The 14,235-nt window shown below is 38.1% G+C and overlaps 1 protein-coding gene across 6 annotated transcripts in view; it reads right to left on the reverse strand.

Annotated features, from left to right (window-relative positions):
• Phf14 (PHD finger protein 14) overlaps window positions 1-14,235 on the reverse strand; it is a 169,834-nt gene that overhangs the window by 142,715 nt on the left and 12,884 nt on the right. For 2 of the 6 annotated variants that reach the window (XM_021165028.3, XM_021165029.3), the window contains exons 1-2: window positions 6,822-7,240; window positions 6,276-6,386 (exon numbers count right to left, since the gene is read on the reverse strand). In XM_021165028.3, coding sequence (XP_021020687.1) covers window positions 6,276-6,386; window position 6,822 — 112 coding nt within the window. In that variant the 5' untranslated portion in view covers window positions 6,823-7,240. Of the gene's footprint in view, window positions 1-6,275; window positions 6,387-6,821; window positions 7,243-14,235 lie in introns of those variants that run through there. The other 4 variants (XM_085840820.1, XM_021165026.3, XM_029478631.2 and 1 more) reach the window with 4 other exon arrangements.

Here is a 14,235-nt window from a genome sequence, read left to right on the forward strand (position 1 = left end):
TGAAACCACCAAAACTTGTGGATAACTTGCAAAACAATATAAACAAATCTAAGGCAAAGGATGGTAGACATTCCCAACCTCGTTAAATAATAAGTCAACAAAGTTGATATATGATTTAATCCAAGATGAACTAATGAAGATGAGAAATGAAATGTATGTTAGAATATACCTTAAACATAGTACCACTGATTTATATCAAATGGCTAATAGCAGTATAGTGACCTAAAGATAATTATTTATTTTCTAAATGTATGTTTTAATGAGAACTTGACTGTAACTTAATCATAATAATTTATTATTCTTTTACATCCTTCTTTCATATAATATGCATACTTAAACTAATGAATCAAATCTCAAGCAAAACAATGTTAGTCCTGTAAAACTGTCTATTAAACTTTTTATCTATCAAAACAAGCAAAGATCTATGATAGTCAACTTGTAGCAGATGTTTGATCAGTACAAAGGCAAAAATAGACAATACCAATGGCACATAAAACAATGGAAGATGAAAGAAGATTTCAGTCTTCCTGATAAATAGGATACTGCTCGTATCATGTGTCATGTTAACTTTCTAAGTTCCAGCTACTAGATGCGCTTGAATGGAAAATGCTGACAAATGAATCTATCCTAAAATGATCAGCTACCTGCTACTGAATAACTAGGCTATGGTTATTGAGTAGCTCATGCAAGCCTTTATAATTAGCAAGCTGTTTCCATCCCCACCTAGGGCAGCAGAGTCCACAGCAACCCAGCACAATTTTTATTCTAATCTTGTCTCAGACAAGCCAACAAATAAAAATTTGAAATATTTGGACAGGAGCATAAATGGAAGTGGAAAAAAAAGAGGGAGATAAGGATTTGTATACCAACTGTAAAATTTATAGAAAAACGAATTGTCTGCATCTATAATCAAGAAAATAGAAATACTAAAATAGCATAAAGTATTATTGTTTCCATACAATTTTAATTTCTTTGAATTTAACTTTCTTTGACCTGCAAATTTAACTGGGAATTTAAGGTTCAAAAATTAATTAGTATATCTAAATCACCTAAGAAGCCCCAAATACACAGCTAATAATCAAATACCCTGTGTGTTAGTTAGCTCATGTAAGAAATGAAAACAGACTTTGAATGACTCAATGAAATTATTATCAATCTCAAGACTCTCAGCTTATTCAATAGTGTTATGAAGAAAAACAAAACCACACATATTCTAAACAAACTTACACAGGGCAAAAGTGCACTACTACCCAAGCCAATCAATTCCTTAGGTTTCAGACCTCTGGAGCCAGGCATGTGTGCTTAAATTTGGAAATTTTCACATTTTATGCCTATAAGGTACTATTCTATAATCAAATACAATAGTTCAACAATATAAAGTATAAGTATTTACAGAGTATGAGATATGACACAAATTAAGTTGATTTTAAATAGGTTTTGATATTAAGCAAGTCTCTGCCAAAGTTAAGAAATTCCTGTAGCTCTCTGAGCTTTTTGGATTTAAAGAGTATGGACTCAATATAATTTCAAAGCAAAGTGACTTGTTTTCAGCTCAAGAGTTCTACAAATCATTAAGAAAATTTTAATTTTAAATCATTCATAATAATTAAACCTAACCTACAAAGAAAAATCAGACCTAACTAAAATCAGCAATAATTTCTACAATTTTTAAAATAATGGTCGTCTGAGAAATAAGCAGATTCCACTAAATACTTCAAAGGCAAGCCCTTGTGCACAGTAACTAAAGAACATCACAACACAAGCAACACTGAAATCAAGAAAGCTAAGCAGCAGACAAGAAGGAAAGGTTCTAGTCTTCTAGATCAGTCATCTAGAAGCTATTTTAACACAATAATCTATCAGTCAATAAAAAACCTAAAGCTCACTAGTACAGATTCCTGACGAGAGCCCAACTTTGTAACACCTGGGAAACTTTACAAATATCACCGATTTTGTGATTTTATTTTCGATGTCAATACTCATGCAATTATTGTCAAATGTAGAGGTAAACTAATATTCTTTGATTTGTTTTTGTTTTATAACCATGTCTCAAAACAGTGCAATGTTAAGTTCAACTGTTTTACCTTTGAACTTGTCAATATATTATTACAAGAACATGACATTCTTCTCCAAATACAAATACTAGCCCAACTTTTTAGTCACAGAATGTAACATCTTAGTCATAATCTAATCTAACAACACGACCAGGGTCTTGGGAATATAACTTTTTCATAATTAGTCATTTTTTGGTACATATTCTACCATATTCTATATATTCATGTGAGGAAGAGATATTTATTCATAATTACAGATGAATAACTACAATGAGAAAACAAGGTCCACAACTGGCTATAATTTTAAAGGCTGCAAAAGAAAAAAACATTTCTATTTCCATGATGTCAAAAACTACCCCATGCTGCCTTCCAAACTTAACATTTCATGTGGAAGAAAGGAAAGAAGAGAAGGAAGAAAAGCAAAGAAAGGAAAATGAATAGTGTCAATTATCCATATATTCTGAAAATCTATCTTATGCATAAGAACAGAGTTAATTAATCCCACATCTACAATGAAATTTTTTAACATATAAAAATAACTTTAAAATTAAACTCCTATTCCTAATTTAGTTACAAATTAAAAAGACAAAACCAAAAAAACCTTCAAAGCACACAGCATATCAGGATCTCTCAAAGCAACATTCATTTCAACTGTTGAGGAATTTCTTTTCAGTTACAGAATTAACAATATACTTTCTAAAATCCCTTGGCAATATTCAGATAATATGAATGCAATAATCAACAGTCATCAGTATCATTACAACAAAGCTCATTTTTTCTTCATGATAAAAAATAAATACAATCAGTACAATTTAGAGATTTAAAACTATGAAATATAATCTCTGCCCAGCAATTCCATAAACCTTATTCTTTTCATAGGTACAGAGCAACAAGAATTAACACCATAAATAAGCATAGTAAATAAGACAGACATCACTAGTCTTCTGGTTAATCCTGAGTTATCCTAAAGTCACCTTTAACTGATTCTGAAGCCCATCACTCAACCCAACTCATTCTCTACTGACTCAAGTTACAGATTCTGGGGAAATTTAAACTAGAGCTTCTCTAATAAGGACAAGTCTTGCCTCAAAAGACATGCATGCACTAGTTCCTAAAAACACTGGCAGTCACACAGCAGGTACAACATGTAGGGAAGACACTACAACACTACAGGCATCAAGTACAAGACAAAGATGCTATAAACTCTATACTACACAGAACAAACCTCTACAACAGAATTAGCCAACACAAAATGCCAACAGTACCAAGGCATTCTGAGAATCCCACATCTAGAATAAGATCTCCATCTTCTCACTATTTTCTAGGTATGTTCTACCCCAAATAGAAATAACATTTCCGCATCTCCATACCTTTAACATTTAATGTTTCCCTCACCAAAATTGTTTTTCTCTAAATATTCTTAGTTCACACTCCTCCTCTCATTCCTCAATGGAATTGATATATATGTATATCCTGTTTAACCATCATTTAATAATAGCAATCTAGTGACTTATTTGTGATTTCACTGTAACATTTGGAAAGTACTGAGTGAAATGCTAATGAATATAATTTGATCAGGTTAACCAAAAAGAACTACCGAAAAGAACTACAAACACCTCAACCTGACTCTTCCAGCTAGATTACTTCTAGGCACAATGGCTACACTAACTAAATAACCCATCAAAATCTAGTTAACTTGCTTTGCGTTATGCAGCAAAGAAAGGAAGAAAGGCCAGGACACCCCAAGTTTATATTATTAATAAGATTACTAACTGCTCACATCTTCAAAAGCATTCAATTTAGATAAAAAAAAAATCATCTCTAACCCTAGGCACAAATCAAATAAACTATTTATCTAAGCTAAACCACATAATTTCCAATATTGGGCTGGTTTAGACCTACAAAAATAAGTCACTTGTATATGGTTCCACCTAACATTTCTATATATGGTTCTTCTGGAATTCATTATTTTAATTTAAACTGTGCCCTAACTGAGGGCATATTTATTTATTGTCCTCAACCAACTATGAGAGGAAATAGTGCTGATCTAGCATACATTAATATCTCCTCTCTGAACACTAACACATCTGAGTCAAATAGAAAAAGAAGACTCACCTGCCATTGACTATTATTTTAAATAAAATCATTTTCCACTAGCTCTTTTTCACAGTAACATGCAGAAGCTACAAAAGTAAACTTACGACCTGAAATCTTAGCTCACATATACTCGACAGGAGCCAGGGCAGTAGACAACTGGGAATTATATGTTAAGAGGCAACAAATAGTATGAAGTTTTTAGTTCTTTTAGGGATCAAACATTAGCCAAATATAACATCCCTTCAGCATCTTCAACATCCCTTCTGGAACCTTGGCTTGGCTTAATACCATACACTCTTTTTCAGGTAGCTTATAAATTTATCTCTGGACTATTTCATCCCTCATAAAGAGAAATGTCTGGGAATGACTCCACCCTAATAAACAAAAAAATAAAACTATCAAACCAGGATTTACTGAAACCAAACCACTTTTGAACATTTACAGAATGTAAACATCGGGGTTTGTTTCATTGATTCCTATCTTTTAAACGGAAACAACTTATCATTTTAAAATCTCACCTATACACCAGTACTACCTGTCAGCAAAGAATACTCCTGTTAGTCATCCCTAGGAAGAAGACATTTACCTCCTTTCCCTTTCCTTTTTTTTTTCTTTCTTTGAAAGTACCAAACATCAGTGAATCAACTACATAGGAGATAAAGAGCTGCAAAGTGAAGGTTAGAAAACAGTTAATCGAGGTAATTTTATCAAGTGTTGACTGCTGGCATGAACTCATTAGGTGCCACAATTGCCAGGCCATTTTGATTTGAGATTCTATCAATCCACTTTTAGCGTAGTCAGACCCACTGGCTATCAGTTTCTGAAGAACCTCATGAGCAGTCCTTTAAACTCAGTTCCTCTATCACTGTGAAGGAGTATCTCCTACATGAGCTATTATAAATAATAAAGTTAAATGAGATTCTATAGCAAATCACAGTGCAAACTGTCTGCTGATGCTGTTAAGAGTAACACAATACAAAGGAACTTTTTGTTTGTTTTCTAAGACAAGGTCTGACTCTGTAGCCCTGGCTGCCTTCCAACTCGAAGAGTTCCTCCCCACTGCTAGGATTAAAGGCATGTGCCACCAGTACCTGGCTGATGCAAACTAATTCCATCTCTTCTCACCACCTTTAAAGAGAGAGATGAGAGTGTGTCGGAGAAAAGGAGCAAGATGTTCCAAACTCTCAGACTGCCTGATGGGATAGTGACATGTCAGAGGGGCTGGTGCATGATGGGATATTAAAATATGTCAGAGGGACTGCAAGTATGGTCTAGCAGCAAAGCTTGTGAAAGGCCCTGAGTATGCTCCCAGTGCTTCAAGATAAGAACCTCAGAAGAGCTGAACTCAGAAAGGCTTTTATCTTATACTTTATCTAAATGTTCATCAATGGGAGAGAAATACAAAAAGGTCTTAATGTTCACGTGTCCACTGATGCTTTGCAGATATAACAGCCTATTTCATTCTGTTTCTCGGGTTGCTGTAACTGAAACTTAATATATTAAGTACACATTAAGTACACAGAAGAGAAATGCACCAAGAAAAACTGTCATGCTCCATCTGTGCTTTTAAACGACGTGAACATACAAGTTCAGTATCTCTTCATAGCACTAACTACAACAAGCAAGCACTCAAGGCACCGTGCCACTGTGCCTGCTGTTTTAAAGCACAAGGTTTCCTTGGGCTTCATTGTTAGAGAGCTCGTGCACAAAAAGAACTCCCCTAAGTGTGCCAAGGAGGCTGATATGGGAGTAACAGTGCTCAAGAATATTGTGGTCCATATTACTCATAATATACGCTTCTACATCTGGGGTACCTCAAGTCTTTACTCGAATATATAAGCATAAATATATTTTAGGGTATAGGATGGGAAAAATGTTTCTCCTTTTTGAATAAGGCTTCCTCCCTACCAGCTAATCATCTCAGTAAATCTGGACTGAAGCAGAAGCCATAGAAGGTTCTAATGAGAGGATCTTAGGTTAATGTGAGAAATTAAATGACCAAAATAAATGGTTTGTGTGCACAATAAATGAACATTTTAATCAAAAGTCTCAAAAAAATTAAAAAGTTAAAAATGCAGTGAACGGCAGAAAGCTGTGAAAGGGAGAGAGAAAGAACACATTTACCTGAAGCATCTCCAACTTTAAAATCACTGTCATCTGAACTATCATAATCAAGAGCTTCCAGGAGAGAAGCGGCCAAAGGCTTCACCTGCCTCCTCTTGGAGCTGCGATCCACTGTTAAGAGAAAATATTACAATCATTTTACAATCTCACCAAACAGGGAGAACTGTGATGCTGGGGGAAAATAGAAATGACTTCGTGCACTTCACGGAATCTCGAATTGACTTCTCCACACTGTGCTTGGTGGGAAAAGTTGGGTTTGGGGGCGCTGGTTGCAGAGGGCCTGGTTGCCCCTGACGTTAGGACAGGACCAATGCAAACAGCCCACATCCTCGCAGACCCCCGCCTAACTTCTGACCACTCGGTAATCCCTCACTCAGACAACGTACGGCCACGCACGCTATCTCGGAAGCCAAGGGACCACGGAGCAGCTTCCAGCAAGGGTCCGTCTGTCTGTCTGTCCTGCAGAACCCACCCGGCCCTCCCTGCTCAGCACAGCCTGACTTGAAAGGAGAAGTGGAGCGGGGCTGAGGCCTCGGAGACACTTACTAAGGAATCCGTGAGGTGGTCGTTTGGAGAGCTAGGGAAGGCTGCAAGAGGCAAGGCAGCAGGGACGCGCAGAGGACCAAGGAGACAGGTCGGAGAGCAGCTACCGAGGCAGGGCGGTGCGCCGACCAAGCAGGGGCGACCCCGGGGGTGGGCTACTGTCCCTCCCCACGCCCCGCGCCCGCCCGCCCGGCGCCCCTTCCCCCGCGCTCCCCGGCCAGGGGCGCCAGGCCCGAACCGGCCGCCCTGCGAGGGGAACTGCCCGGGTAAAAACTGGAAATAAAAAGAAAACTTTATTAGCCTGCACCAGAAGCAACAAAAGACCCAGAATTTGCACAGCGGAGGGCCTACTGTCAGAGACAATGGGAGAACAGCGACCCGGATACAGCTCCGACAAGGAGGAAGTGAAAACCGCCGCGGAAATGCCGCCGTGGGCAGCAGAAGCTGAGGGCGCATGCGCGCACTAGCTCCCTGGCCGGAACTCAGTAACTTTCAGAAAGTTCAGAAATTCTCTGGTTCCATCCATCTGCCTAAGAACTAGTCATTGCTGGTGGGAGTGAAAACTGGTACAGCTACTATGGAAATCAGAGTAGAGGTTCCTCACGAAGCTGAGAATCCATCTACCTCAAGATTCGACTATAACACTTGTACTTCCTAGTTTTGTGTGTCAACTTGACACAAGCTGGAGTTATCAAAGGAGCCTCCCTTGAGGAAATGCCTCCAGGAGATCCAGCTGTATGGTATTTTCTCAATTAGTGATCAAGCACGGGGGCCTAGCCCATCATGGGTAGCCATCCCTGGGCTAGTACTCTTTGATTCTATAAGAAAGCAAGATGAGCAAGCCAGGGGAAGCAAGACAGTAAACAGAACTCCTCCATGGTTTCTGCATCCACTTCAGCCTCCAAGTTCCTACCCTGTGTGAGTTCCTGTCATGACTTCCTTTGGTGATGAACAGCAATGTGCAAGTGTAAGCTGAATAAACCCTTTCCTCCCCAACTTGCTTCTTGGCCATGATGTTTTGTGCACGAATAGAAACACTGACTAAGACACCCCTCAGACATGGATATTTGCTCATTCATGTCCATTGCTGCTCTATATATAATCACCAAAATTTAGAAACATTATAGATGTCCATAAGCTAATGGTTGAATAGTGAAAATGTTTTATAGTTACAGAATGGAATATTATTCAGCTGTTAAGAAAAATGAAATTTGCAAGAAAATGGACAAAGATAGCAAAAATTATCTTGCGTGAGGTAACTAGGCCTCAAAAAGACAAATATTCCATATTTCAAAGTTAGGAACATAAGTTAAAAAGAAAAAGAAGAAAGACAACTATTTTGTGTAACTCCAATAAGAGTTAAGCCTCAGAAACAAGGCAGACAGGAGCCAAGCCCAGGATTGGCTTTAATAGGCTAATGAACGAATCTGAATGTGAAGTTAAGGTGCTAGTGAAGCCACCCCAAAGTATAATGGGGGTGGGAAATACAGAGAAGACAATGAAAGGATAACAAAGTAAAGTTTAGACTGACCCACCTATAAATTACTCTACAGGGGCCCCCCTCCACTGGTAAAAATAGCCTCTGTACATAGTGCTGACATGCTGCTTTCCCAGCCTCTGTTCTCTAGGCTCAAGGCACTCGAGTGGGTGAGACATCGAGCAAAAAATCAGCTCCAGAAGGCCTACTCAAGAGAAGACCTGCAAGCCCCACATCAGTTCCAAGTTAGAGATTCGTTCTACATTAGACGTCTCCACGCAGAAAACCTTGAGACTCGGGTGGAAAGACCCTTATCTTGTACTCTTGACCACCCTACTTTCTACCTTTATGGAACCCCTTTTGATTTTGCTTCTGCTTTTAATTATAGGTCCATGTGTGTTAAATAGGCAAGTCACCTTTATTAGAACAAGAATTAGTGCAGGGTGGCTTTTAGTTTTGCGACAACAGTACCATGCCCTAAAGGATCAAGTATGTCAGGGAAAAAATAGTGTCTAGTTCTAAGATTAGAACTACTAACAAGTAGAAGGGGAGAATGAAAGTATAACAGAGTAAAAACAAAATTCTAGGCCTTTAGGCCCAGGCTTGGGAATGTGACCTCTGTGACTCATTGCTCCAATGTATGCTAATCATAAAACAGATAGTCACATTCCTCCACCCACCCGCTTCCTGGGTTCAAAGAGTGTTCATTCAAAGAAAGTCACCCAGACAATGCCAGAACCCGCTATGTAAATGTGCTGTTGTTAGGGGCTCTTAGAAACTGTCTTGAGAGATAACCTGCACAATTACCAGGTATTCCTTGTGACTCTTGTGACTTTGCACTTCCTTGAAACTCTTAACTGGTATCTTTGATATTTTCCAACAACGCCCTCCCCACTTTCTTGAGTTGTGGTTTCTCCCTTTAAATACCACCTTATCCAGCTACTCAGGGTGCCAAGGTCCTCTACCCCTGCGTGGTGTATGACCATGGGCCCGAGAGCCCTCTTAAATAAAAATCCTCTTGCAGTTTGCAGCAAAACCGTTTCTTGTGGGTGATTTGGGGTGTCACCTCTCCTGAGTCAGAACGTGGGGGAGTCCTCATGTTATGGGTCTTTCAACAACTAACACTAAAGACCCCTTCAAAAAATATGTGGAAAACTGTTTACCACTCTACAGGGGCCTGGGAGAACAGAACCTAAAAGGAAGGTGGACTAAATTCTCATGCAATAGCTAACTTTATTCAGAACATCAGGAAATTTAAACTGTAAGAGTTTAGAATCACAAGAGTAAAGAGTCCAATTGCAAGGAAAGCTGCACATGTCAAAATGTCTTTTCCTTGGTGGTAATAAACAAATAACAATAGTCAGCTGTGATGGATACGCTGAAATAAACTCACTCCTATTCACTACACCTGGGAGAAGCACGAAACACTCCTAAAGCAAGTTGTGTGTTCTCAAGAAACTGAGCTCCAAGACTCTTGTCTTGTTTTCTTATAGTCTCCCAAGCACTCAGAATTCTCTTCACCAATTCTCCTCACTAAGAAAACCCCATTCTGAGGACTGTGTCACAACAGAAATCAACCAGCATAGAGGCTCTTTAAAGCAAATACAATATGCAAGGAAATGAAATAGAATATATTTACTCCCCCATATACTGGGGGAGACAATGCCTCAACTAGATAGCTTATCTCACCAAATGAAAACTCCACTGCTACAAATGGGTTCTCTCCTGTTGAGTCACTGGACAAATTCCATACAACCCTTCAAATATCTGAGACTATTGTTACTTGCTCTCTACAACCTGATAGCAAATCCCTACTACTGAAGACACTACTTATGTTATTGAACATTAAACTAGTGCTCAACTAGAAGTTTCATCCCTAATGGCTAATGTTAAGGTGCTCTGCACACTATCAGAGGAGGAGAAATGTAATAATCAATATCTCCCAACCACAAACACTGAGATCTAGCCTCAAACAAAAGCAACCTGCCTCCAAGATATGCGGGTGCAATAGTGGCACAAAGGTTACAGGAGTAACCAACCACATTTTGATTAGAAGACATCCATATAAATAAACCACAGTACTCAGTATTACTAAGAGGAAAAAAGAACATAATACAAGTATGGAAAATCTTATATTGATATTAGACAAAGGTTTGAATGAAACCAATTAAACTCATTCATTTATTCCACAAATACATGTTGACTGTCAGTATGTTTAGAATGGGAAATGAAATGTTTTGAAAAATTGTGAAATTTGTAGACATCAAATCACTGAATGCAGTGAGGAGCAAACTCTTCAAAGATATTTTCATTGAAACACATTTAATAAATACCATGTATAGCAATTTAAGGAATGTACCAAAATGATTATTGTCTTTTCCCAGCCACAGGTTGAGATACAACTGAATATATAATCAAGTAAATTACTGTTTGTTACTCTGGACAGCCAGAGAAAGAATACACACATTAAGAGAGGAGGAAACACAAAGGAAAAGCATTCTAGAGCAATTTATATTTATACTCATACACAAAAAGTTTAAGTATGCATCTAAACTGGGGTGGGTGTCCAGAGTGAAGGGAGATGTTTTTAAAAAGTACAGAAATTCCCAGGGCTAAGAGCATGTTGAAACTAAAAATCTGATTGGCACACTAATATGTTTAGGTAATAAAAAAGAAATAAAATTTTACCCTTTAAAATAAAGATTTATTTGATATGGTTTGGCTCAAAAAGCAGGGAAAATGTTATTGCCAATAAAATGAAGATATTGTAATGAGAAATAATTAGTTAAATTATCACATGTGATTATTGATCACAGTCTATGGGCAACAAGTACTTCTTATAATAGACCATCAAGATGGAGCAAAAAATAAATAAATAGCCTGAGATGATGAACTAGAAAGCAATGCCAAGAACAGCCAATATGTATATTTAAATATAATTAATAAATATTAAATGTATATTTAAATATTGTGTGTGTGTGTGTGTGATGAGCAAAAGGTCAGAGTTTTAAATTCATTGTCAAGAAATACAGCTTCTCTGTTACTCAAAACTAGGATTTCTCGGTGTAGGCACCATGGATACTTTGGGCTAGATAATGTAGTGTAGAAGATGACCCTGTGTTTGTAGATGATCCAGCTTTTTCCCTCTAGCAACAACATGCTGAAGCAGCTCACCTTTATTCAAGTTGTGATATCTAAAAACTTTTTGCCAAATGTCCTTTGAAAAGAAAAGTCAACAGTGGTAACCTCATTCATGCCTCTAACTGAGAATCGGTGCTCTAATAAAATCATTGAGCAATGCCAACAGCCAGTGAACTTGAATCCACAGGTTGAAATTTTAGACAAGTCTGTGAGCATTGAGTATATTGATTGGTAAGGAGGCTATCTGAAGAATTGAGAATAGGTTGCAACATCAAAGACTTCTCTTTGTCAGTGTAATTAGACCTTTCCTTTTTGTTGAAATTGGACTCATATCTATCCTGTTCATCTGTATCGGTCTCAGAGTCTCTTGGAAATGGGACTGCAGATGTGATCTGTGTTTGGCCCTAAGAAGAGATTTGGAATCAGAAGCCGACAGTAGCTAATCACCTGTAGTGTAGCAGCAAATTGTAATATAGAGAAGCTAATCTTATTATAGACATTTTAATGCAGGGACTTTTCTAAGTTATAAAGACTTTCCAGAGGATGCTATGCTGGAGAGTTAACTGTCACTTTGGCACAATGTAGAGTCATCAGAGAGTAAGAAGTCTCAACTGAGAAAATGCCTCCATATGATTGGGCCAACTGAGGTGGTAGTCCTGGGTTCTATAAGAAAGCAGGCTGAGCAAGTTATATGCAGCAAGTCAATAGAGCACCTTTCCATGGCTTTCATCAGCTCTTGCTTCCAGTTTACTGCCCAGTTTGATTTCCTATCTTGACTTCTTGCAATGATATACTATGGTCTGGAAACATAAGCCAAATGAACCCTTTCATTAATCACTTGCTTTGGTTAAGGGTTTCATCACACCCAGAACCAGCAATTTCTTGGTTCTCTGGCTTCGTCTCTGGTTTGTAAAGTATCTGGGAAGCTGTTTGAAGGTACAGAGGCTTGGTGACGTGTTTATTCTCAGGAACACTCTCAGCTACTGGTAGATTTTGCACCTCCAATGGTACTAAAAAAATATCAGCTTAATATTTAAACTTTATAAAGCTTTCTTCTTTATGGACAATAGAAAAACAAAATTGTACCACATTGGGGCTGGTGAGATGGCTCAGTGCGTAAGAGCACCCGATTGCTCTTCTGAAGGTCCAGAGTTCAAATCCCAGCAACCACATGGTGGCTCACAACCATCCGTAACAAGATCTGGCGCCCTCTTCTGGAGTGTCTGAGGACAGTTACAGTGTACTTACATATAATAAATAAATAAATCTTTAAAAAAAATTGTACCACATTTTCTGTCATTTATAAGGAGGATGACCCTTCTTTCAGGGTCCATCCAAATATGCTCCATTTCTTCATGAATCTTTATGAGAAAAGTAAATATTTAAATATTTATCTGTGTTTATGACTACCTGTATATGTACAGGATGTGTTTTAGTAGGATTGACTTAGATATCCATATTTCCACAAACTATTTCTTAAGGACATCTAAGCTGTTTCTATTATACTCTAAAAAATATTTCAGCTCCAATTCCAAAGCCACTTTCACATTTTCAAGCATCTCTTCCAACAGTGTCCAACTTAGGACTGTCAATATGTACACTAGCTTTCTAAGAATGCTATAATATTACTTCAAAGTGGATGACTGAAGATAACAAGAAATTATTTCCTCACAGTTCTAGAGGTCAGCAGTGTGAGATGAAGTAGTAAACAAAGCTATTCTCCCTCTAGAGACTCTGGAGAATAATCTATTTTTTGCCTCTTCTAGTTCCTAGTGGCCCTTGGTGTTTCTGGGCTTCAAACAACAAATGCAATCTCTGCTTCTCTCTTTACTTGGTCTTCTCTGCATGTCTATATATATATCAACTTCTTGTAAAAATATTAAGCATTTGATTTAGGACTCACCCTACTACAATGTGGCCTTATTACATTAAGTACAAGTACCCTAATTTCTCAAGATCGCATTAGGAGGTTCTGTGTCTTCATGGATTTGAGGGAAGCATAATTCAACCCATATACTGTAAGTTTGTGCAATCTACATCATCTGACATCAACTAACGCTTCTAGTTCTAGAAATGAAAGCCTGAGAACCTTAAATCAAGTAAATGTATGCATATTTTACTAGGCCCTCATAGTTTGAGAGAGCTGATATTTCTTTGATAAAGCTGATAAAGTCATCCTGGTTGAGATTACAGAAAGAATGAGCTGATTCTTTTCATATGTTCTCTTTATTAACTTATATTTATTTAAGTGTATATGTCTTTCTGTATGCCTGTATGTCACATATGTACAGCTACTCCTGGAAGTTTTGAAAAAGAAGGCATTTCATCCTATAACTGGAGATGTAGGCAGCTATATTCCGCCCAATGTGGGTGCTGGATCCTCTGCAAGAGCAGCAAGTGCTCTTAACTTCTGAGCCATGAATGCTAAAGAACCTTTTATTGCCTGATGTAACTGTCATCTCCTAGGCTTATTGCCTCAGTCTGCTAACCTAGGCCTAGTTCTGGAAGCTTCTAGCCTCTGTAGAATCATATCTAGGCCTAGAATGTTTTCAGCCTTTGAGACTTACTGCTGAATAAGCTCACCCTTTCTTGTTCTTGGCTGACTCTAGCTGGCTAGTTGAACTCAGCTGTTTGGGTTCAAAATTCCTCTCCAAGATGATCAGGCTTCTCTCTTGGCCTCTGACTAAATTGTTCTGCTTAACCTGTCTCTGTAAAACTCTCCCAATAAAACTTCCTCCTCTCTCTCGATACACTTCTCTCCCCAAGTACCTTCTTTTTCCTCTCTTCTCATGAGAGTTG

The sequence above is a fragment of the Mus caroli genome, unplaced genomic scaffold, assembly GCF_978045245.1.
Source record: "Mus caroli unplaced genomic scaffold, Mus_caroli_1 scaffold_7, whole genome shotgun sequence".
Classification (NCBI taxonomy): Eukaryota; Metazoa; Chordata; class Mammalia; order Rodentia; family Muridae; genus Mus; species Mus caroli.